Raw genomic sequence first — 26575 nt, 5'->3', positions numbered from 1 at the left:
TATTTAAATGCCCGGGGAACGTCTGGATGCTGGGCACCAGTGTAAACATTTGATGATCAATATTCATTCTGAACAGTCTTTCACGGTGGGATGTATTCGTTACCAGATGATTTCTCTCTTAATTACTTAACAAAAAAAAAAAAAAAGAAAGAAAGAAAGAAAAAAAAGAAAAGAAAAGAGAAAAGAAAAGAAAAGAAAAGAAACTGCCGTGTGGTCAGGGAAAAAATGTACTTAAACAATGTGACGTGGAAGGAACTGGGAATTAGGTTGCTTTTGTTTGTGTTGCAGACTGAGCTCAGGTCCGCATATATGCTAAGCACACACTCATCTCACCCTCAGCCTGTAGTCAGAGTGCTTTCCCTTGATTAGGTGAAGAAGGCTGGTTAGCAATTTGCCATTGAATGAATATTCCGAGAGGCTGAAAGTAGTTGATTGCCTAAATCATAATCAATGGAGCTGCTGAATTCCTATCTAACTAAATAAGTACATAGAAATTGTTGGAAAGAAATGGTGAAATGCTGTACAGCCCTTCTATACCACAGATTCAATTTAATTTCATTTACATTTATTTTATTAATCCATTTGTACAGAAATACAGATTCCTGCCCCCCAAGTCAGTTATAATAAAACTATTCAGACAAAAGAAGAAAAAAATGCCATGGTTTACTGAAAATAAACATTCTGAAAAAGTTTATAAAGCATGAATTATATTTCCTGACTGAACAATTGCCTTGACTGTCTGTTGTTCTACCTTTGTTTCTGTTGCTATAATAAATTACTCCCATGAAAAGCAACTAAGAAATAAAGCATTTATTTGACTTAAAATTCTAGATCATAGCCCACTCCTGAGAGAAGATTAAGTCAGAACCTTGACGAATCCCATCCGAGGTCAAGAACAGAGAGAGGATATAAGCCTGGGTCCTTGCTTGTCTACTTGCTGATTTAAGAGGTTTCCTTCACTCTTTTATAGTTCGAGACTCAGCCTGTGGAATGGTGCTGCCTACACTGCCTGTAGTCAATTAACGAAGGAGACAATTCCCCCGCAGATATGTCCATGAGCCAACCTCTACTATGGGATTCTTCAACGAGACTGTTTCCATGGGTTCTCAGCCTTCCTAAGGCTTTAATACAGTTTCTCAGGTTGTGGTGACTCCAGCCATAAAATTAATTGCATTGCTACCTCATGAATGTAATTTTGCTACTGTTGTGAAGCATATTGCAAATATCTGTGTTTTTCCATGGTCTTAGTTTACCCTTGTGAAAGGATTATTGAACCCTGCAGAGGTCATGACCCACAGGTTGAGAACTGTTGTTCTATTTTCAGGTGATTCTAGGTTGTGGTAGGCTGACATTCAAAATAATAACCACAACTATATGCAGTTCAGTAGGAGTGATTAACATGCTTAGTTATAAAGAATGCCTTTTCCATTCATTATTATAAAAAGGTATAAGATGTCTACTGTGCATCTGTTACTATTTAAGTGCTGAGAGTACAAGAAAGAAATAATTAAACAATACAGAATATATTAACAGAGACAAAAGAGATACACATAGAAATATGAAGCTTCAATTGTTTTTATTATACTTTCCAAACCAGACATAAAATCCCATAACAATAAATGAGCCATTATAATTACATGCATTATGAAAAGCAAAACGATCACTCTTAGTCTAAGAGAATATTAACATTCTTCTATACTACTTGAGGTGGAGAAGGCTTCCGGGTCATTTCAAGTATTTTCAGCAAAAAGAAAATAAATATCCAGTAGAAATTGGTGAATACATATTCAATAAGTTCTATAATTGTAATCAAACTAGCTCCACAAAATAGGCCCAGCTGACCACCAACATCTGCTGTAATAAAAATCCATAAAGAAATTTACATTTTATAAAACAAAAGTAAATATTATTATAGTATATATATATATATATATATATATAGCATACATTATTATATATTTGAATCCAGTAACTTAACCATGACTGATAGATGAAGATCCATTAGTTATATTTTCTTAAAATTTAGTATAAATAATGTAATACAAACAATACTGACAATAATATTCACACAAATCATCTCCAAGAGGAGAATGTATAAAACTCTGTTTCCAAAAGTTTCATTTAGACTTTGGAAGATTAGAATGGCAGCTGAAATTTTAACTACAATGTAGTGTGCACTCATGAAATGCCAAGCAGAACTGGGTCATGGCACCAAATGGCCTTGCCAGATTATGCTGTTTCCTAGAAGATAATTTCCGTGCAAATTGCCTTCCTAGTGTCCTATTTATATTTTGTATCAAACATTTATAATGGTCCATATAACCAAAATACATATTTAAAACACTGCATTGTAAAACATGTTTCAACCTACATCCATAGACACAACATTTACATCAGAACCACTTATCTGTAGGTCTAAGGCACAGGGGCATTCTCATTTTTTGGCCTTTATCATGACTACCTCTAAAACCTTTCCACATTCTCCAGGAGAACTTTGAAAAGTAACCTCCCAATCCCCTCCATCCACAAGACCCCAGCATTCACCGTTTTGTCCTCTGGCCCTGTTCCCCCACCCCCAGATGTCCTTGTTCCAGAACTACCTTCTAGGGAAGATTTTTTAATAGTCAGCCTGGACTCATCTTTAGGAAGTGGGGTTGGTTTGGGTTAGAGCTTTGAAGAATTTGAATGCTTCCTCCTTGTCCTACCCTGAGCTGCTCCAGCTGACTGTAGGCTTATGCCTGAATCTAATGTTCTCCTGTGACTCCCATGGGCCTTCCCCTAGTGTGTAACGGGATCTAGGAAATCAGTAGGTTGTTAAAGACTCCATTTGGGAATAGCAGAAGCAGACACTGGTTGTAAAGGAAATAAATAATATTGCCTGCTTAGAACCACTTTTTCCCTCCCTGGGATAAAGCCCTCTGTGAAGCCTGAGGTTTGAACCTCTGAAACACTGTACAATAGGCACATGGTGATGGGTTGCTTGGAGGAAAAGCAACTGTGAGTGAGCCTCTGAGACACACGTGAGTGTGTGCTGGGGTTAGATGCTGGTGTTTCCTGGGGAGTGTAAACACGGGCAGGAGGCAAGGACAGGATTCCTCTTCCTCCACTGACAACCTAAGTCCCGAATAGGAAAGCAGTCTGACAGAAAATGAGAGCAGAAGTCAACACACTTACCAAGTAACTCAGGCACGCTCACTGCCTTTTGTTGCTGGGTTATTTTATAGTTTAAGTCACTATAGTTGATTTCAATGTTCACAAGGTTCTCCCTGGGCATAGAAACAGAATGAACACAGCATGCAGTGGTCACCATTACTCTTGATCCCCGCTTTAGATTCAGGAATTATTTAAGGTTGTATTAGAGCCATCATGTACTAGCTCGGTATTAATCCTGTTAGCATTATCTGGAAGACACACTTGTTATGGTGATATTTGGAAAAAAATGAAAATTAAAAACAAACAACCCCCCCCCACCTCATAAAATTGCTGTGCCTCATTCTTGAAAAACTGAAGAAAGACAGTAAATTTAATCATCTGATTGTGGCCCAATATATTTATAAACTTTTGGATTATGATTTTAATTCTGTTCTTGACTTTCCCAAGTTGCCTAGATGATCCTGAAGAAGCAGTGTTGCTTCCTTGTCCAACGTCAGTGTAATAGAGCTGAGCTCACAGGTTAGTGAGAAATTAAATATGAGCCAGGGTAGGAGCTTCCCTGCTGATAAATGCTATTTTCTGTTATTGTTGACAGACTTGAGCAAAGACTTTCTTTTCTTAATGTCTTTATAGAGCTTCACATGTGTCCAGAATGGCTCGATACCATGTTAAAACCACGACTCTTTACGCAGTCGAGGCCCTGACTCTTCTCTCTTCCTAGACCTCTACCTTGGATTGCCCTCATTTATTTGGTTGATTTTGATCTTGTTTGTGGAACTGTCAGCATCTGTATAGAGGCCCATTGTGTCCAACCCTACTCTGCCACTCAGGACATCATAATCTCACCCGGAGTTTTGTGATCGCTGTCTGGCTGAAGTGTGTTTTCAGTTTGAGGCATCCCACCTCAGCAAACACCCTCGGTTATTCACTCAACAGCCAACAACCTACTAAGCACAGTCAGGCTCATGCCCTCACACTCCAAGGCACGCTGAGTGAGACATCTGCATGAACTTGTGAGGCGCGAGGCTGTAGAGTTCTTTTTCGCTTCTGCTCAAGGTCGTTCCCTTGAGTCCACAAACCTGAAAACAGGTCTTTTCTGTTACAGAGTATAACACCATCTTACACGACCTATATACTTGTCATCCGGAGAGCACAACAAGGTGTGGCTTGTAAGTTTTATCCACGGAGGCATTCCCATGCCAATCTCAGACATTTAATCCAAACATACTATGCTCTTTAGATATTTGTTAAAAATCCAACAACTTAAAGACGAAAGCAGCAAACAAGTGGCTAAATATTAACCTGTCTGTGCTGAAAACAATTAGCACATGATTTTCAGAGGGCAATAAGAATTTTAATGAGGAATGAGCCCCATTAGCAATGTGTCCTGAAAGAACATGGCATTCTCCAACATATCTAAGGAACATGGCTGTAAAACACTTTCCTTATTGTTTACACTCTAGGGATCAATACTCTGATATACTTAATTGAAAATGTACCATTAATATGTGTAGTTAATCTTCATTAATCTAATGCTGGGTGACAGGAAAATGCACATTTAGACAGACTGTCAGTGGAAGTTGTAATATTTACAAGCGATAAAACAGTTATCAAAATAAAATAAGCATCAATGTTGTCATGGGAATGCAGAATTTTTAGTAACATTCCCGTCTTTGTGTTCTCTGATGTGCTCTTAATTTGCATGAACACTGATAAAGTTGTTTAACTTTCCAAGCTAAACAATAATGATCATTTACAGAGACTATCCATCTGTGTTCCTGGGAGATGAGGAAAATCTTCCACAAAAATTGTTGTGGTGTTTATGCAGCTTTTCTCTGTCAGTAGACTCATCCAGCTATGAGAGTCCCTGCAACTGGGACTCAAGAGAATAATGAGATCATTCTATTAGGTCAAAGAACATTTGCTTGTCTTAGGAAAAAGCATTGTTATAAAATAAAATCAGCTTTAAAACAGCAAAGAGATGAAAAAGAACTGATCCCATGTCTGTATTGCTAACTTCCAGGGGCTTGGGCATTAATATGGCATTGGAGGGAATGATCTGTTTTTGTACAAAACAAACCATTTTGTGCAACTTTTATTTAAAAAAAAAATTGTCCAGTAGGACAATTTAAAACGCCGACTTCCATAACCATTCGGTTTGATCAAATTCTGCCACAAGCGAGCGTGGACGCAGCGCCACACTGTGCCCTGTCTCAGGTAAGTTAAACCTGCCTCTGTCTCCACCTGAGTCCTCAACAATGGCTGCATGGAACACCGGGACAGCCACAGTCTGCTCCAGGGAGAAAGGTGCACAGTGTGCTTCGCCGTTAGCTGAGAGGTGGCTTCTCACACCCAACTGCTAACATTCCGTAGATGCTCTCTGGTACTTGTTTGCTGATACTGTAACTGAATCCTAACATCTAGCTAGGTACACCTAGGATCCTGGTAACCCCCTTTGTCTGGACACCTTTGCTCTGCTACTGGCTTTGTCATCACTAGTCACAAACACACAGGGTCACTACCTGTTAATTAAGAGAGGATTGTTAGTAATAAACAGAGGACTAGAAAAAGAACTAGATAACGTGAATTTCTGTGGATTTTGTTTCTGATTCACCAGTGCATCTCCAGCACCATACTCACCTCATAAATAAAATATTCTAAATTTGGGAGACATCAAAAAGTGCTGTTCTCTGTCATGCTTAAAGATACTGCCGTAACACTACACTCAAGACAGCTTTCCATATTAAAAACAGATACAGGTGTCTGTATTGGAGGCAGTATATTTTAAAAAGATATAACTGTGGGGTTTTTTGGCTGTCTTTTTATCTACTATGTGTTGGAATTCATTACTCAGAGGCCTGTCGTGTTGAAAATGCTTTTTAAATTTTTCTGATTTGTAGAGATTATTCTATTGTCTATGTATTCACGCAAGGATATTTTTTTAACTTTATTAAAACAAACCCCAGGATAGAGTGAATCAAAACATGCTTTCAGTTAGGTACTTGGCCATGCAAATATCAGTAAAGTTTAAATCAGTTAAGATAGGATTATTTTAATAGTTGTAAGTACTAAAACCAACATACTATTACTGTTGTTTCAGGCCCTAAGTCTATAAACATAAATGACACACACACACACACACACACACACACACACACACACACACACTGGCTCCCTGAGCTGTGGTTGCAAAGTGCCTGCTCATAAAACTCCAGGAAATAAATAAGTAGCTCTAAAGCCTTAGCAAGGGTATTTCCTGGGGTGGAGAAAAAAAATCGTATTACAGGCTAGGTACTGTGGCTCCTCGTGAAATAGATGCCTCAAGATTCTGGTTTGAAAACTCTCTTTCTGGTCTCTTTTAAAAATATCACTCAGTACCTCAAAACAGACCCAGACCCATGCTTTTATAGCAGTGTTATTGTTTCATGGTGCCTAGCCAGAGGCAAGCAGGCCCTACCTGGTTGGCCTTTCTGAGGATAAAAGCCTGAGTGCTAACATGTGACAGTCACTTACAAAGACACCCACTTAGCACCCTGCATACACGGTGGAGGCAGGTGTGCTTTGCAGTCCCCTGAGCAGGGAAGTAGTTCATCCAAAGAGGAGGCAAGGATTCTCTTCTTGTTAGCAATAATTCTAAGGCTTGTTTTGTTTTGTTTTGTTTTGTTTTTTTGTTGTTGTTGTTTTTTTCTCCCTAGTGCACTCAACAATATATATGAGAATATATATGAGTCCAAGTAGGAAAATGGGGTCAAGAATCAGATACTGGAAATTGTCTGTTTTCCTTCGGGTGTTGTCTGGGAGGCACAGCAAGGATGCATTCATCAGTGGACAGGCCTCAGCAGTGTTTTTGTAAACATTTATTATAATTTATCCAATTTTGTTTTGTAACAATTATAAAGGAGCCTATTGTGGTTCTTTTGGAGAACACAGCATTTGCAGTGTCTGTTGAGGGCAACCAGGCAATATTTGCAGTGTGGCTGCCATACAGGAATTCCAGGCTCCTTCTCTGCATTACTCTTTTGAGTGGTGTAACAGGTAAGCATGGGCTTTTCATTTCTCAGTCTGTGCCAGTTCTGGAAGTTTGCTACTAAAATACAGTAAAGTATATTTTTTTTATAAATATGTTTGGCTTTCTCCCTAAAATTTCATTACAGCTTTTGAATTTGCAAGGAGCAACATGGTTCATCAAAGAGGAAACTAATTTGGTGCTTAGTATTGGAGTTAGAATCCCATGTCACTGAGACTTGGTGGGCAGAGACCAACTTCCATTCATCTCACTGACTGCCTCAATAGGTCGCTATTTAAAATTCAGTGGGCTTTAATAAGGTGTAGTAACATGAAAATAATTCTTCCACGTATTTTATGTAGTTATTAGGAGACTCAAATCACAGATTGTACAGGTAAAAGTTTGTCATTTTTTACACATTAGCTAATATTAGCTAGCATTCATATTTTCTATCTGGTTTTAAATCCCTATCATTTTCACTGTTAGCTCAATGGCATGTGCATTGCCTTCTTCAACTGAGCAGGCTGTCGTTCCCTGAGACTTCACGTGTTCAGTAAAGAAAAACAAATGCTAATCATGAATAACTTATAAGACTACCTGCATTACCTGATATATTCTTGGCTTCGATTCAGTTTTTTGGCGAGAAGTCTGGCTGCACTCTGACTTGGAAAAGTAGAGTAAGAGACGGTGGCTGGGTACTCGGTCTCTTCACAGGACACAGGGCAGCTGGAGTTGTGCGTACCCATGGTGCACAGTGCCTTAAGCTCAATGTGGTCTGGAAGGGAAACCGCAACAATGCGCTCAGAGAAGATTCCTCAAGAGGGAGGGAAAAGTCTTGTTTTTCCTTCTGTATTTAAAAAGTAGCTAAGTATGCCTATAATCTTAGTAAACCATGTTTTTATCTTACTGATAGTACAACCAACAGGACAGAATATAGAACAGTTGTAATCCTTCATCTGCTGAACCACTAGGGCCAGAGTTTCATTAGGAATGAGAAATTCCAGGAAGTTTCTGGACGATTTCTATATTGATCAAGTGTTTGGACCGAACAGGATGGAGAGTGGTGTTTGCCATGCCATTTGGAGAGGAACACATGGATAGAATTCTGCAGGTCAGTGGCTTAAATGACACTTATCTTTAGATGTATTCTAAACTGGTTTGACGGACTCTGTTGGCTTAAGGTTTCTTGTTCCCATGGTCCCCTAGCTTCTCAGGCAGCCACCATGTTCTCCATCTATCAGGCTTTGTTACCTTCTCACCTCTGTTCCACTGTACATTTCTATCCCCCACACACATGATCCAACATACTCATATAAACTTACTGTTCATATGTTCTCATAGAACATACTCATAGAATCTGTTCTCATAGAATCGCTCACATGCATGTGCTCTGACACACTCAACACACTCACATTCACATAATTTTGATTTTTATTTTGTTTTCAATGTGACATTTGCATGTTTGGTTTGAAACTAAAGAGAAATATAAGTTCTACCTCATAAGCACACCTTAGAATATTTTATAACCATTTAAATGAAAATACTAATTCCACTGCTGCTATCTTAAGGATATTTCTAAAATAGGTTAGACAAAAAGACTTTCACACAATATTATAAAGGCTAGTTTTGTCAACTTAACAAAACCTAAAAAATTTGGGAAGGGACTCTTTAAGTATTACCTAGATAAGCTTTGTTGTGGTCACATCTGTCTACATTATATTAATTGATACGGGAACACCTGCTATCTGTCAGTGGAAACACTTGATACAGAGTTAGATTTTCAACCTGTGGGTTGTGACTATTCTGGAAATTAAACAACCCTTTCATAGACGTCAATTAAGAGCATCAGACAACACAGATATTTACATTATAATTTATAACAGTAGAAAATTACAGCGATGAAGTAACAACATGAATTATTTTATGGTTGGGAGATCACCCCAGTGTGAGGGGCTGTATTAACGGTTGAGAACCACTGCTTTAAGGCATCTTGAACTGTGTGAATGAAGGAAGGAAAGCGAGATCAAGTGTGCATCCACCAGTTCACTCTTCCCTGCTCTTAACAGTGGCTGTAGTATGTGATATCACCCACAGCTCCTACTTCCTACTTGATCTCCCCACAGTAATGAACTGTATGTAAGCTCGAACTGTGAGTTAAAGTGAATCCTTTCTCCTCTTGCTAAATACAATATTGGGGTCTATAAAATATTTAGGTGAAATAAATCAGTTTACGTTGTCAATGCTTAAGATGTGTGTGTTTATGATTTCATTTACAGCAAGATGCTACATGTGGCACATGTGGAATTAAATGAAAGAATGGTTCTTAGAAATATAAATGATTGGACAGCATGGTGGCCCACGCCTGTAATCCCAGCACTCCAGGAGGCAAAGGCAGACAGACCTCTGTGAGTTCAAAGCCAGCCTGGTCTACAAAGCAAGTCCAGGACAGCCAAGGCTACACAGAGAAATCCTGCCTCAAAAACCCAAACAAAACAAAGTTTTAGTAATGCAATAAAAATCAAGGGTATTTTGATAACATAGAAGACAGAGTTATAAACAACATAAAGATTTGGAAATAACCCTCTGAGCTCTTGTTGATACTCTGCTGTTGGGTGCCTTTAACTTAGACAAATGGGCATCAATGACTCAAAAACAGAAACATAAAGTTATGTGTATGGATCATATTATACAAAAAATAGAATATGGTAGGCAGAGGAAATTTTCTTTTACTATCTATTTTTATGTAGTGAGTATTAGAGAGCTTCTAACAGTTCCTTATACAGCTTTTTTCGTATCTGGTCTATCCACAGTGTTATTTTGTGTCTTGTAACTAAATAATTCTCATGTATGCTTTGAAAGTAGAAGAAGCCACTTACCGAGGATGGGAGACACACAGTTGTAGTATCTTAGTAGATCACATTCCACACCATTTCCTTAAAAACAGTAACACAGACATTTCTCCCTTTAGAAAAGGCGAGGAAGCATTGGAATGTACGTCTGTCTGAGAGGGTAATTTAGGGGCTTGATTCTAGGCACTGGAGTCTCTACTTTGAGGATGTAGTTGATTGAATGCAGAGCCTCATCATGCTGAGCACACCCCCAGCAATGAGACCCCAGAAGCCCTGAGATACACAGAGGCCCCAGAGTTCTGATGAAATTAGCAACCTAAATCAAAAGATCATTTTTCCACATCTTCCTTCTACCCATTCTTCATATGGACATTTAGCCTTGGAACATAGATATGCAAACATTTCAGAATCCAATCCAAGGAAAGGATCTATTGAGAACAATGTTTTTGATTGTTTTTGCTTGTGACCTCAAGTTTTCATTTTTTTTAATGCTCTTTTTTTTTGAGTTTACAGTTGCTGCTACAATTTTTACCTTATTTTATCCATTTCATAATCTTATGATGTAGGAATTATCATTTTACAGATGATGAATTAAGCCTCAGAAAGTGGCTTGTCCTAAACCATTCAGCTGGAGAGGACTTGCATTACTCTAGCTTGTATCCTGCTCTCTCTGTCTTTATTAGCATATTACTGTTAGTAATATTAATATGCATATATACAAAATATCTTTACACACAATGATGAGCTGCCTTTATTGGTTGGATAAGGGCATGTAAGTGCCAATATTTCTAATGCACCTGATGTAGACCTTGAGACAAAGAAGAAAAATCAAATTACAGTATTCCTGGGCTTACTTCCTGGGCTGATTTTTAAAAACCATGGCCATTGGGTCTAAAAGAATATTTCTTTAGTGTTATAATAAGTGTGATCTCTGAGGTTGGCCACAATATTTACTCAAGAATCCTCTAAGTCTGAGAATTGTGGACAATTTTAAGAAAGCTTGTGAGACTAAAAGGGAAGGTTATTTGTGTCTCAAATTCAAGAATTTAAAAGAAGAGGAGGAGGGGGAGAAGGGAAGGAGGGAGGGGCAAGAGTGGGGAGGAAGGAGAAATCATGTTCTAGAACTTGCCTTCATTTTCTTTAGTGCTTATTGAGTCAACAGTATTTCTGTGAGTCTTTATTGAGAAAGATATAGAGATACAAACAGACAGATAGACACAGAGAGAGAGGGAAGAAGTGAGGGCCAGAGAGAAAGAAAGAGAAAGAGAGAGAGAGAGAGAGAGAGAGAGAGAGAGAGACAGAGAATATGAGTGATTTAGAGAGGCCACAGTAGCAAACGATAAACTCAAACTGGCTTTGATCTCTCCATTTTCAATTTTCTAATAGCCCACATCTCTTTATGAACAATCCAAGGATAGGCAGCAGAATAAATAAAACATAAAGTGTTCATCATTTCTATAGCTTTATCTCTATTTTTGTTACTTGTTTCATTCTTATAAGCACCCTGCTCTGGAGGACAGAATTCTCCCCATTCTATAAGAAGCACATAAGAGATATGACATTAACTGGACAGGAAAATGTGATATCAGACCCAGGTTTTAGCCTTCTGCAGTGATGCCTTCTTCAGGGATTTCCTAAGAGATTCCTGGTCTTGAAAATACCTGAAACTGTGAGCAAAGAAGTCTTGGAGTTTCTTTCACAGTCCCAAGGCAAATAATTACCCAACAGTGGGACCTTTAGGGTCTGTAGTGTTATATATGTATACATGACCTGTTCTTTTTTTTATTTCAAATTGCAAAACCTTTGAAATTCATGCAACTGAAGGTATTTAAGAATGTCTGATTTTAACCTTCTAAGTAAGAATTGAGGACCTAGGCTGACAGCATCACTTTCTTTCCCAGAAAGCCCTGTGACGCCTCCATGCTTTCAACTGTACCAAGTAAGATAATATTTGGCAAGTGGGTCATTTTCCAGTGTAGACTTTCATGAGAACGGGAAACAATTTGAGGGCACACCAATTTCCTAGGCTTCAAATTTAGCAGTGTGGAGAGATGTTATCAGTGTCCATCTACCTGGAAGCAGAAAGGGCAAACATCCACACAGCTTTTGTATGTGCTGGGCTTTGCACTCCTTCAGACAACCGTATGTGCTGTAGGTGGAAAAGCTCCTCAACCTGATGTCAGGCTTGCATTCTCCCCATGGGTACTCCTGGTGGACTGTCTGGAGGTGGAGCAGATGAGAGAGTTAGGAGACTTGGCTTCTGATGAGCCACATTTTCCCTTAAAGGACACTGTACACTTTTACTTACCTCATAGTTTTCTATTTATTTTTCAGTACACTAAATTTAACCATTTGTCTACACTTTTATCTTAAAAGTCCCTGAAGGCCATTATGAGAGCAGCCTTTACACCTTTCACCTAATTGTTAAGGAAAGCATCAGACAGGCCAATCATTCTAAAACTGAATTCACATAAGAAAAACCACTTAGCCAAGGTTAGTCACCATCTCACTCACGTTACTCACACCGTCAACCGATGTGACGAAAGTCAATCTCTTATTAAGCAACTGTTATTTAATGTGCAGTGAGTAGGAGCTTTCTTTATGTTACTTCACTTCAACTTTCTCTCTCTGGAAAGGGAAAGCTGCCCATGGTCCAAGAGTACAGGGAGTGAATGAAAATTCATGAAGTTAAAGAAGTTCCTGAGTAAAAGGCTGTCAAATGGAAGCCTGAAACCCTGGCTTGTCTCCATGGCCGCTGCTCTTCCACTTAGTTGAATTTTGTTTGTTTGTCTTTTCTTTGCAAATGGCTTCACAGAGGAAACATTCCATTCTGAAGCTGACTTTTTGGTCCTTTTTAAAATAAGATCTGAAGTTGACTTGGAGTTAATAGATTTCCCATGCTCACTCAGGTTTTACACAGGAATCCATGGCCGTATACCACCCAGGAGCCTCCAGATTAAAAAATAAATAAAAGAATCTGAAATAAAGTGTTGGCCTTTTCAGTTATGGTTCAAAAGCATGAGAGAAAAGTGTCTTCTATGAATGAGGCTATTTGTGTGCTTAATGCATTCATTACCAAGCAAGTCTGTCTGTCCATCTCCCAAGTTCTTACCTTCAGTTGGCGGATGGTCACCCGTGCATGCATTCCCACAGGAGAGGACAAGCCCAAGCCGTCGAACTGCGGCTCCTTCTTTGGTGAGTGGATAACAAAGATGATCCCGGCATCAGCAAAGCCAGGGATGGGATTATCAATAAATTCCTCCTGAAGTGGACACACACAGGGATGATAGTTCCACGGGAGCTCAAAGCTTGGTTTTATCGATTCATGGTGTACTACACTTCCTAGCGCTAGTTACATCATGTCAGGCTTCATCCTACTGTGGCGAGAGGTGTGGAGTTGGGTATCTAAAATGGCCCTTTCTGCTCAATCGCAGAGGTGGCTGCTTCCAAGAGTGTACAATACACCTGTGTCCGCTGCTCCTGCATGAATGAATCCACATTGTTTTCCACTGATGACCTCACTTCCTCTCTCCTCCCCACCTAGATGTCTTTCAGAAGTTTCTACTTGACTTTTCTTTTTTGTTGCAAGTGTATCAGGTAATCACTGGACAATCTCCTCTGTGTAATTAAAGCCCAGACCTTATTTAAAATTCAAGTGACTTCTTCAAAGTTGTGAAGGGTAACACTATTTCTTTAACACCTTTTACTATATAAATCTATGTCAGGTAAGCATTCTAACACATAAATTGCTCGTATTATATGACTAATAAAGTATACACAGAGTTCTCAAAGCCTGTTTCCATGTTCAGATGAAAATCCTACTACCATTAAGCTTTTAATGATACTGTCATAGCATCATGTTTATGTAGTTTCAGGCAGTAAGGATGAGACTGGATGTGCACATAAAAAGAGTATGCGGTGAATCAGTCCACTCTTGTGTAATTAGTTTTGTGGAGTATGCTTTACGTTTCTGTAACTCAGAGGCCCATTTCTCCTGGACTTGTTAAAACCTTCTAAGAGACATTGATTAGGTTGGCTTATAGAAATAGCTATGTGCAATTTGGTTATGGAACATTAAATATGTAGGTTTTAATTATAAAATGCAAATATTACAGATTTTCCACTAATACAATTTAAAATTAATGTTTAAGTGAATGCTAGAGCTATTAGCTAAATAGTTTAAATATTAACCAAATATTTTCTGAGTGTAGGGTTGTGTTTGGCCATAAATCCAATTATTTTGAGTGGGACACAGGAAGAAGTTATCAATACCATATTAACGGAGGTTCTTCCTAGGCAGTCATTGCCTCATTCATGTTTATGGAGGATACAATAATTTGCTGTGACTCAAGGCGAGTCTTTGCCGTTCATTGTTTGTCATTCAATATATGCCAGTATGGCAGAAATCCTGATCTATAAACCCTTGGTAGCAGAGGGCAGCGGTGGGGACTATTCACCCAGCACCTTTGAAACCAGAGCAGTACAATTCTTAGATGCTGAAACACCTGAGTCCAGGTGCAAATACAACTTTCTGGGTCAGTTACAAACCTCAATCACCAAGGAAACGTGATTTGTGTTTTATTCTTCCAAGGAAGGACTTTTTTTCTCAGAGAAGAATTATATGACTAATAAAGTATACACAGAGTTCTCAAAGCCTGTTTCCATGTTCAGATGAAAATCCTACTACCATTAAGCTTTTAATGATACTGTCATAGCATCATGATAGAACTCTCAATTTCTTTACTCTGCTGAATGAATGATCTCTGGAATCATGATACTAGAAGTTAGTAGAACAGTGAAAAGTATGTAGCTTATGCCTGAAGAACCTACTTTCTGAAACTCTAAGACAACAGTAATTCACAATCCATGGTGCATTCAGATAAATCAGGAAGGGGTGAAATAAACTCAACAGGTAGAAGTTATTCGACATAGCAAATATTCATGCTGGAGATGGAAACCTGTGCATATTCACTGGGCTTTTCTACCCAGACCAAAAGGAAGTGAAGTGGTTACCTGTTGGACATCAAACAGCAGCTTTAAGCCTCTCCCAGACACGCTTACTTTATTCTTGCTTTGGATGTTCTCACCGTGGTTGAAAGTAAAGCAGTTCCCGTATTCAGTAAAGACGTGTCTGAAATCCTCCAATATGGAATTGAACCAAATGAAACACAATCAGTGAGGATTTTTCAATGCCCCCAAATTCCGATTACTCTATCATTTTTATACTTGCAAATATGTATATATATGCGGATGCCTATATCAGAAAGATTTTAAATGATACATTTTCATATATAATTAAGAATTATTGTTTTTACAATTTAAAATACCTTGTTCTACCTCTTTTTAAATTAATCATTCATCAAAACATATTTTTAGCCTTTGGTGATGGCTTCCACACCCTTCGTTGAGAGGTCACCGCTCCATGCCAGTGTTCTCTGGGGAGCAGTCATGTTCTGCTTCCCATTGACCTCTTTTGATAGCCTGCTTCCTCCTCCACAGAGATACGCCTGTTGTATACACTGGGATGCCCTGCATACCCCAGCCTCTTTCCTAGGCCACTGGCTTAAGAACACATGGTGGGACTTTGCCTGAGTTCTTGAGTGCTGGTGTGTCACTGTGAGAAAGCTACAGGTGGCTGAATTGCTGGCTCTCTGTGGGGGGATAGCATGCCAAAAGCAGGCAGGCCCAGTCAGGAGACAGAAAGGCAGAATCAAAGTAAGGGGAGGCTCTTTGGAAGAGAGTTTTCTAAATCTGTAGATCAGGCTGCTCTTGAACTCACAAATATCCACCTGTCTCGGCCTCCCTAGTGCTGGAATTAAAGGTGTGCACCACCACCACTAGGCCGGTACAGCAGTTTCTAAAGCCATCCCTGTCTGCTCTTAGGTTACTCAGTTAACTAACCCAGTTCATATTGTTTTATTTCACAGATTACTAGAATTGGGTTTCTGTAATGTATATTATTACTGGTGAAAAATTTTCCCAGTATCAAATGTAAATGTATTAGTAAGTACAAAGCTAGGAAGAAGAGCACCCCCCCCTTGCCTCCTTCCTCTTACCTTCTCCCCTCCCCGCCTCCCTGTATCCTTAAGTTAGCGTTCAGGCCTCCTGCTGCTTGTCTTCATCACTATCAAGTCTTTCCTGGGAATTTCCCTTATCTGTTATTGCATCACGGGACTATGAAGCTGATAATCACTATGAGTCTATCTCATAGAATAGAGAATTAAAGATGTGGGAAACAAAAGTTCAGAATCGAGTCATGCTGTACTTAATCTTAGAACATCTGTGTAAGCAACTAAAACTGAGTTTTAGATGCTATGTATATGAAGCTGTCTGCATATCTCCTGCATGAGCCATGCAGTTCTTAGCTGACAGCTGGAAGGCTCATTTTCTGTGTGCTCTCAGAAAGTGCTACTAGCTTAGATACAGTGCCATAGGTGCTTAAGGCGGAGAAAAATAATTTCTTCAAACAGGTTGATAAAGAATAAGGAAAAAAAAATAAAGTATTATATCGGGTTAAGATGTTTTATTCTGAAAAAAAAATATGCTTCGATAGGTCTTCAAAACTTTTGTCATCATCATTTTTTTTCCAAACTGCCCCCACCTCTGTGAGCGTGTGTGCCTATATACATGAGTGTATGCATTTTTGTTTATGTGTGGGTGTGTGTGGTGATGTACACATGTGTGATGACGCCAAAGGACAACTCTGAGTGCCCTGTGCTGCCACGTTCCACCTTATTGCCTGGAGTGAGGCTGGTCTCCAGCCCAGACAAGTCTTGTTTCCTACAGTGTAGAAGTCACAGGCAAGCACACAGCAGCACCAGATTTTTTGGGAGGGTGCTGGTTCTGCATCCACATCACCCTGTCTGTAGAGCAAGTCTCTTCCCCCTCAGCTACCTCTCCGGCCCCTACACAACTTCCTGAAAGAAGAAATGTGTCTCACATGGACCCCACATCTCCTGCTACTGCAAAGCAGAACTTAGCAGAGCTAATGAAACGTACTTGCATAAACTTGGGTTGATTTCTCTCAATGGATTGATTTTATTTGTGAACAAAACAGAATAAAATCATCGTCTACTGTTTTTATTATATTTGGAGAAATGTTCAACCATTACCTTTGGACCACATGTTTTTCCAAAAAATTCACAGTGCAACAAAGTGTCGTGGTTGAGATAAAAACCGTTTTTCTTGACAAACTCTGTTATGCTGAAGTTTTGTTGATTTGCAACAAAATCTAAAGCCTCTGGAGGGCTGGTGTGGTTGGCACTGACTTCCTGGAGGCGGAGGACTTTGGAGACTATGTCCCATAAGAAGAAAATGATGCCAAATTTGGATGCAGCATCTGTTTGGAATCTGTTAGTGGGAATAAAGGCATCGGTGAGAATGATAAAACTGAATTCTCTAGGTGACAGAAACACTGCAAAACCACATTGGCAAATGGCGATATTTGTTAAGGATTTCCTCCTGTGCATCATGTTGAAATCTTTATTTAAGTTCCTTATTTCTCACATTCTTTCAGAATATAGTTGGTGATTTCCTACTTTCGTCCTATAAACCTTGACGTGAGCCTTCCTCTCTGCTCCCTGACTGACGGCACAGAACGGAACGTGCGGCTTCTTCTCTATTGGCTTCCGTGTTATACAAGTGCATGGCTTGCATGTCGTTCTAGAATCTTCTCTTGTTCTAGACTTGACAATTTCTTTTTTTTTTTTTTGTAAAACTATTAAATTTTATTTAACTAACTTTGAGGGTAAAAGTTAGATACGTATTAGGGAGATAAGAAGTAAATATAGCGTGTGGAGTTTAAGCAGGTTAAGCATCCCTAGGTTACTTGGTTGAGCATAATGCTCTCCAGCTCCATCCTCAGTACAAACGAAAGGCTTTTAATTTAATACTGGATACAAGGACACACATTGTGCGCATGGACCGCAGCTTGTTGCCCATTCATCAGCTGATGGCCTTTTGCGTTGTTTCTGTCTGCTGAGCAGTGAATGATGCTGCAATTGTTATTGGCATGCACATATCTGTTTTGCATATTGGCTTTCTTTTCTTTGAATAAGTAGCCAATAGTAGGCTTTCCGGATAATGACAGCTCTGTATTTAGCTGAGTCCTGAGTAAGCACAGTCCTATTTCCACATGGCTGTAATAATTTAATTCCCAGCAGTATGCAAAGGTTATGCTTCCTCCACAGCCTCCCTCTCCTTTTAGAAATAACCATTCTTGCATGAAGGGAGTTGCTATCTCATGGTGGTCCTGACCTAGATTTTATTCTCACTTTTCTCTTGTCAAAGAAGGGTTATTTATTTACTTAGTAGTTTCTGTTAAGCTACTTATAAAATGATTATCAGAAAGTAATATCAAACATGATCAGAGCTTTTGGTATATTTTTCCACGTTTCTAATATCTACAAATATCCTGGTGGTGACAATAATTATGTTACATTATTATTTAACTGTTAATCTTTATTTTCATTGCATTGTATTTATTTATTTGAATTTAAACCTTTTGAGAAGTTCATAGATGGGCTCTCTGTATGTATCGCTCCCACCCTTCCTTCCCCATCCAACTCTTCCTGTGTCTACCTCCCAATTTACCATCTCTTCTTTGTTATTGGTGTGTGTGTGTGTGTGTGTGTGTGTGTGTGTAACTCACTGAGTCCACATAGCTTTCTTTACAAAATGTTTTATCTCTAAATGTTTTCTTTCTAGTATCAGCCATTTCCAATCTTCTTCCAATAAATACAAAACAAACAAACAAAAACCCAAGCCAATATTACATGGTGTTTTGTAGCTGTTGTGTAACGATTGTTCTCATGACCAGCATCCGACATACTCTCAAGTCTCACTCCTCCAGCTCTGGTCCTCTCACAGCCAGCTCCATCCCAGCCCTGTAAACAACCTCCTCACTCTGACACACTCCTGACACTCTTCTTAATGTCATGATGCCTTACAGCCTCCCTTCTCTTAGTCAATATAATTTCTGCAAACCATTTTTCAGGAGATAGTGACTGGCAGATTTCGGCGGCAGGCATGGTTTTCACGCTGAGTCAGTAGTCACCATGCCACCTTGGAAGCCCTGTGGAGGCTATGAGGCAATGCCTCTTTCAGGATTACTTTCAAAATGAGTATGCAATTATTTTGAAATGAAGTGAATTAGTTCTCAAAATTAAACAATTAGCCCTCCTATGAGTGTATAGTTAATAAAATTAGTAAGGAAGCATTAAGCTTAAAATATTCTCTTTAACTATATTTGTTACACTAATGAAAGTTGAGATCATACAGGTAATTTTGTTGTATTGTATGATGTAGATAAAGCCTAGTAATATTAGAAACAAAGAAATAAAGTTTTTATACAGTGTAATACTCAACATAAAACCAAAATATCATCCACTGAGTTTTTCAATTTTTATGCATGCTTTAAATAATTATATTTTAGAAAAAGTTGTTGATGGCTGGGGTATAGGCCAAAGTTAGAGTTCCTGCGTGCAAGATTCAGAACTTGAAACTGCAAGACAAAGCTTGCTCCTTGTTCCCACAACGTTTGCTATAATCTATCATGAAACTTATCCTTGCAAAATCATATATATATATACGGTATCCATTGACCCTAACTTATGAAGAATATATAGTAAAATGTAAGAAAATTCAATGATTTCTGTAAGCCAACTAATTCCTGGAAAACAATTCTTAAATGAATTCTTATATACACCAGTGGCTCTAAACTCACTTTCTAAAACCATGTGACCCAAAATAAAAAGTTTCAGTAGATGGCTGAATTAATGCCCAGATCAGCACTCCATTGACTCCTGCCAGGATATCTAAGCAGATCATGTATTAACAAGAAACCTAGTACTTTACTGGTAATTTTAAAGTGAAGATACCTGAAGAAGAATGACTTTTGGACTCCCCTTTAGAAGATTGTGGCATCTTATTGTTCTCTCACTAACTAAAAAAATACTTTATCACATTTAATTAAAAATCCTCCACTATCAGTGGACTGGGGAAGGGTCATGGGAGGAGATGAGGGAGGGAAGGAAGGCGGGATTGAGAGGCGGCGAGGGTGGGACTATGTATTTTTCATGCACACATATGCACGCACATAGTCACACCAATTTGGGGAAAATAAATGAGCACAGTGACTATACAGAAGATGCAGATGATGAGACAGACTTGAGCTGTGTCAAACAATGCCTAACACATGAGCGCTTACCTATAAGTGCTGTCCCGAGTTTTAGTAGAAGAGAAAAAGATCATTTTGGCAAAATGTAATGGAAATATGTGATGAGTACTATAAAAATAACATTTAGCAGAAAATTGGCACAGAGCTGTTTATAATTTACTAACTTGGTTCCAAATAATATCCATAAATAATAGCTCGTTTTCCAGATTCTATCGCACAACTTAATTTTTTTGACATTGTGCCAAATAGACCTTTATGAGATTAGCTCCTCTTGTCTTTTCATTGTTTTATGTAAAGAAACTTTTAAAAATTGAAAGTAATTGACGTTTTTCATAAACTGTAAGTGAAGCTGAGTGAAAACTACAACAGGCATCTACTAGGCTTAATACATGAAGACTATATTGAATGTGACATTGAGTATAGCAAACCCTGATGCAAGAAAAGGCTGATATTAATGAAGTCATAGGCGACTGCATTACTCTTTCAAGCAAAATGCAATGTTACTTTTAAAATACTGAAACTGATAAGAATGTATGGCCTTTTCTAAAAGTGTGAAAATTATACAAAGCATTATTATGACTTTTTCTTACATTATTTTTCTTTTCATCTTCAGCATTTTTACATTCATTATGTTCTGTTTAATAACCTGGCTTTTAGTGAATAGAATTGTGTCAGTTAGGCCAGAATAGGATAAGCCTGTGATTTGCACTCTCACCTACACACACACACACACACACACACACACGCCCCAGAGACTTATTGAAATTTTTGGTCCCTTCTCAGTTATCATGAACCCTGAGCACCATTTTCTCACGTCAGCTCTCAATTTCCTATAGGTAAGTAGCTGCACACTAGAGAGTGTTAGAAGCAGAGTCCGTGACACTTCTCTTCCACCTGACACAAGAGAGTCAAAGATATGCTCCCAAGTCACACTCATGTAAAACACTCTCTGCCACATGGGCCTGGACACATGCTGGGGCCTGACTCTCCCAAGATACACTGGAAGCTTGGCTGGGAGGTGAGGCATGGGGAGCTTTGCTTTTTTTTCCCCAGATCTACCAGGAGGGCAATGTTTGTCACGCTGAGACAGAAAGGGTGATAGGGAGGAGCCTTGTGTAAGCTGAACAGAGCTTCCCCATTAGCTCTGACTTTTCGTAAGTAAACACTCCGATGGGTCCTGTCTTCTTTGGCTCCATTTCCTTCAGACCGAATACTGTTAATGGTTCAGTCTCTGAAGACATTTCTGCCCACTAGTTATAGATGGTTCCCTGGGAACAGCGACTGTGGATCCCCCCCATATGGTCCTTCCGGTGTATCAGCTTCTTTCAATCAAGTGTAGCTACAAGCAAGCCTTGCCCTTGTCAGAATACAAGCTTTTGAGTAGTGAGAAGCAATGAATGCTGAAGATCTTTCCCCTTGTGAGAAGGTTGGCTTATGTTTGCTTTCTGACACCTTAATGCATACATTGAAGCTTTGAAGGCTGAGAGGTCACACAAACCTTTTATAACATGAACATTGTAGCCACTACTAGTTCTAGAATTGCCTCCCAAAACAAAGAAAACTGCATTACTTGAACTGATATTACAGAAAATACACAAAATGAATGAATACATATTCATGTATTCTCTCTCTCTCTACACACACACACACACACACACACACACACACACACACACACACTAGAAGATGAAGGTCCATGGTCAGTTCATTAATAGCCTATGAGTCTTAAAGAACACCCCCATCCAGCAGAATTCATACCTATGATCTTTCAAGCCTCATGCTACACAGTCCTAAGGCTTTGCTGTGAGATATACATCTCACTACTGGCCTGGTACAGTAACTACAACTACAGAGCTTGAGAGTGGCAGCAGAGAACTCAGCTGGGTGTAATGCTCTTCCGAGCTCAGGGCCCCAGGCAACTGACCATGAGGCACACCTTTGGGTGTCCGGGTAGCCCCACCTCTGCTAAGGTAGACAGCCTAGCACACAAACAACCAAACCTCACATCCTCACGTGCTGTGCCTTGGGGCCCTTGTGAGTTCTCCCTCTTGTCCTCCACTCCATACACACTTCACAAGGAGAGCCTGGTACTTAATAATCACTCAGCTACACAGTGAGACCCTGCTCTCACTAGAATACCTGAGTCCAGGAAACCAGGCTGTTTTTTATCTGCTTAGCCATTGCACTGGGCTGGCATTTACCTAGCATATTACTACACAAGGTAATGAGGGAAAGGAAAATGAGTGGCTGGAGAAATTAGCAAGTTTATTTCCTGATCTTTGTACTTTAAGTTCAGTTGTAAAGTGCTAATGTTTTAAATACTACATCAGAACACCTGTTAAACATCCAGATAAGTTTATACTAAAATTAATTTTTTTAAAAACATGCTTGCATCAAGGATTCATACCTGTTCAAGTTACAGAATGTCACCGCCGGGAACTCGATTTTTTCCACGTACTGAACCTCTATAGACGTTGTGGTTGGCCACGTGAAGTAATTGAGCAGGCGACTGTAGATCTGCCACACCAGCAGCGAGACCGAGCCCATCACCACAGACAGCCAGATCGCCTTGCGCACCTTGCTGTCGTTCTGCGCAACGTTGTGTATGCCGTGAAAGGAAGTGGAGACGGCGAAGTCGTGACCGAACTTCTTCCGGTCAGCCGCAGATGGCAGGGGTCTGTTCGAGAGGCAACGCCTTATCTTTCCCAAGAGTCCTAGTGCCCATAAAAAATTAGACAAAAACAAGTCAACAAGCTAGAAAAACTTAAAGCTATTCATAAAAACCACTAATCAAACATGACAGAACAGGTTAGTCCTCAGAGGCAATTCACAAAGGCCCCCAAATCATTTCATATGTGATGACTTACTCAGGACTCAGTAAATATGCCAGCGAGGTCAGTCCACTGCCGCTCTGCTAATGCCATCTAGAAACAGCTCTGGCTAGGAAAGCGGCGTTGGTGGCATACTGGTGTGTGGTTAAGTCTAATTTCCAATGAGTTGTTCGTGACAGCCCATAACCTTTAAACACAGTCCCCTGGGAATCACACAGTTCTTTGGGATGGAGTAGGCTTATTCTCCTGAGAGTTCCAAGTGACTTACAGGCAATGAGTGCCTCAATTGGTCTCGGTCACCGTGCTGTAACCTTTAGCGCTATGACCTCTGTACACTGTGTGCTTTTTTGTGCAGTTGCTTTGCTCCTCTGTTGGTTCATCAGAATGTCTGTTCGTCAGCTCAGGGGTTTGATCAGCTTCCTACCGTTTAGAAAATGAACTCATACTTTTGAGATTCCCAGTAAGCAATTAAATAATGATTATTGATATCAGTTGGTGGAGATTAATGAAGGTTTTAATAAATATATTTGGTAATATATAAAGTAGCCACCCAGGAGTCCCTTTGGTTGATATTCTTTCCACGCGGTGCCAGAAGATCCGGAGCCTCCCTGCTGGCTTAAGATGACATTCACCTGCAATCAGCGGCTTCAACTTCTGGGCTAGGCTTCTGCTCTCGTAACCTAGGCAACTTCAGCCAGGTTTCGAATTCTCCTTCTGCTTCCTCTAACTGACAATAACATCTCCCGTGTGTTTTTTTTATATTACATAGCACAGTGATTGGAGAAAGTTCACTGCATCACGTAGACCACAAGAAGTACTCCACGTTAGTAAATACTTTATTTCTCTAGTCGTGATGCAGCAAATGGTTAAATAGTCGGGGTTTTAAGAAATGATTTAATGTTCTCATTTAACAAATGAGTTCTTGGACAAGCCAGACGGCTAGCTGACTGGCGCTAAACGGGTAAAGGTGCTTGCTATGCAAGCCTGATGATCTGAGTCGCATCTTCAGAACGCACATGAAGGTAGGAGGAGAGAATGAACACGACAGAGCTGTCACGTGAGCCCCACACATGTTCACGATGCAGGCGCACACCACACATCTTGGACACACACACACCGGCACACACACTAATAATACTAATAAAAATAACAACACAAATCTCAAAAACAAAAGAAATAAACAAGAACTTAAAAGCCTCCTGAATTCTTGCAATAAAGTTATTTTAAAATTTAAAGCTGGGGTTGGGGATTTAGCTCAGTGGTAGAGCGCTTGCCTAGCAAGCGCAAGGCCCTGGGTTCGGTCCTCAGCTCTGGAAAAAAAAAAAAAAATTTAAAGCTTTGCTTCAAGTCAACAAATATCATTTTTATAAATTCTGCAGCATTAATTTTCATCCAAAGGCTCTAATCGTTTCTTATCATTGAGTTAATTTTTAATATCTTGCTATTCTCTAACCAATAATTTAAGATTTTTTTTCAGTTTGGAATAACTAATGATATAAATGGTATCAACGTTTTCTAAAATTTCATATTTCAGGCACAGCACACAGACACACAGAAAATGTAACAATGTTAAACTATATAGTCATGTTTGTATCAATACCATTGGCTGGAATTGTTCCAAAATCTATAACAGTATTACATAACATTTCTTTTAGTATCAGGTTAACCAGCACATATTAAAAATAGCCAACACACACACACACACACACACACACACACACACAAAACCTCTGGCAAAGTTTCACATAAAATCAGAAAGCTGAAAAAACTTGTTATTATTAATTATCAAAATAATTTTAATTGTGATCAATTCTTCTTACTTAATCATTACTTAGAAGCATTTATGAAGACTTTACCCTAATTAAAAACAAAACCAAACCTCAGTCCCTGGGCAGCTCTCACTTCTGCCTGAAGGGATATGGGAAGAGTGTGAGAAGACTAACCTAGAAGTGAGTATCTGGCTAGGCAGAGGCCAGCTGGCTGCAAACACGAGCCGGAACAGCACATGGCAGGTCTACCCTCAGGTATCAGCTTTCTAATCAAGATATGCTCACTGACAGTTGTGTTAACTTTACTGTCGCATCTTCTGCTGTTTGTTAGAAACGTAGTCATTTTCGAAATGAGTGTTTCAGGTGAAAAATGAAACTGCAGGGCAATCCATGCCTGTCAAAAAGCTCAGAGCCTGCAGGGAGGGCCTGCCAATCCGCACAGCAGAGGCTTCGAATCTCCCTCACAGAGCTGAATTCCGTCGAGCACATCTGTGGCAGGTCTGTGCCCTGACATAAAGGCTGGTCTCCACAGAAGCAGTTAGAGACAGTAGACAAGCATATACTCCATAGAAACAAGCCAAGAAACAACAAAAACTGATTGCAGCATACACTAACATCAATATTATTTTTGAGTCCTCCTAAGTTATTCTATTCCTACTAAAACGGTATTATTCATTTTTGAACTCATCTTTGTTACTCTGAAAATAATACTGGACTCCAGTTTCCCAGGGGTTCAAACCGCTCTCTGCTTTTCCTGGTCTCGGGAATGGAGGGTGTAGCTGTTCCTACCTTTCTCGGCATGCACTTTTGATTTCTCAGTATGTTCCATTTTTTGCTTTCAGTGATCCCAAGCCCTCCGGGTGCATCCAATTTTAATCAATAACAATATTCATTTTGTGCCTTTTATATAAAATACAGCAGTTAAGGTTGTAAAATGTGGGGGCAATTTAAATATTTGTGTTGCTAAGTTGAGCCTCATAAAGCACTTAATCTGTAAATCAAAAAACACTGACAGAAGCAGCCTTGGGCATTATAGACTGGCAAGCGGCCATTATAAATTAAAAACCAGAAAGAGTCATTGAGAACCCATTTTCTACAAAAGAAGAGAGAAGCTGTGACCTCACGTCACACCAGAAGATGCTGAGAGGGCAGTGTCCTCATATTTTGCTTCTACCTTCAGCTTTATACAAATCAAGTTTGTGTGTGTGTGTGTGTGTGTGTGTGTGTGTGTGTGTGTAGAAGTGTCTTTCTCTTGAAGTTTCTTTCGTAAGAGTGATAAAGCTATTTGCAAAAAAGAGTGACCAGTAGAAATAGGAAAATAAAAAAACTACAAAGGATACTGAAAAAGAAGAAAAGTGAAATAGTATAAATTTGCCAAATCACGAAGGCCAGCCTTTTCACATTAACAAACACCTTTAATAATTTACCATTTATTTTCTTAAAAACAAAAAAGAAAAAACAAAAAACAAAACAAAACAAAAAAACCCGCGGACGTGCATTCGGATGTATAAATGCTGCCATCTGTTGAGCAAGCAGAGAATTACATGCATCTTTGCTAGAGCCTGTTGGCATTGTCAGGGTAGTATTTCCAAGTGGCTACTGACTTCAACACTGGACATCCATTTGGAAACTGCAGTAGCACAAGTTGAAAGTGGTATACGTGGAGGCAAATGAAGAGCCCTCGGGTGATGGGATGGCAGGTTCCCTTCTCCAGTGACTAGCAGCTCTGAGGTAGGGGATAAAGCTTGTGAGATAAATCTTTCCTCTTCAGGGCTAAACTGCAAATTGAG

The 26575-nt window shown here is 39.4% G+C and overlaps 1 protein-coding gene across 1 annotated transcript; it reads right to left on the bottom strand.

Annotated features, from left to right (window-relative positions):
- Positions 1–1599: 1599 nt before the first annotated feature.
- Positions 1600–25614, bottom strand: Asic5 (acid sensing ion channel subunit family member 5). The gene is made up of 10 exons (XM_021663800.2): positions 25575–25614; positions 22593–22899; positions 17121–17358; positions 15022–15147; positions 13121–13270; positions 12081–12228; positions 10036–10092; positions 7766–7934; positions 3175–3266; positions 1600–1854 (listed from the first exon to the last, which is right to left on the bottom strand). The coding sequence occupies exons 1-10, from the start codon at positions 25612–25614 to the stop codon at positions 1694–1696; spliced, it is 1488 nt and encodes a 495-aa protein (XP_021519475.1). The 3' UTR covers positions 1600–1693.
- Positions 25615–26575: the final 961 nt, after the last annotated feature.

Source organism: Meriones unguiculatus, chromosome 2, assembly GCF_030254825.1.
Source record: "Meriones unguiculatus strain TT.TT164.6M chromosome 2, Bangor_MerUng_6.1, whole genome shotgun sequence".
NCBI lineage: Eukaryota > Metazoa > Chordata > Mammalia > Rodentia > Muridae > Meriones > Meriones unguiculatus.
This window is presented reverse-complemented; position numbering and strand designations above follow the sequence as displayed.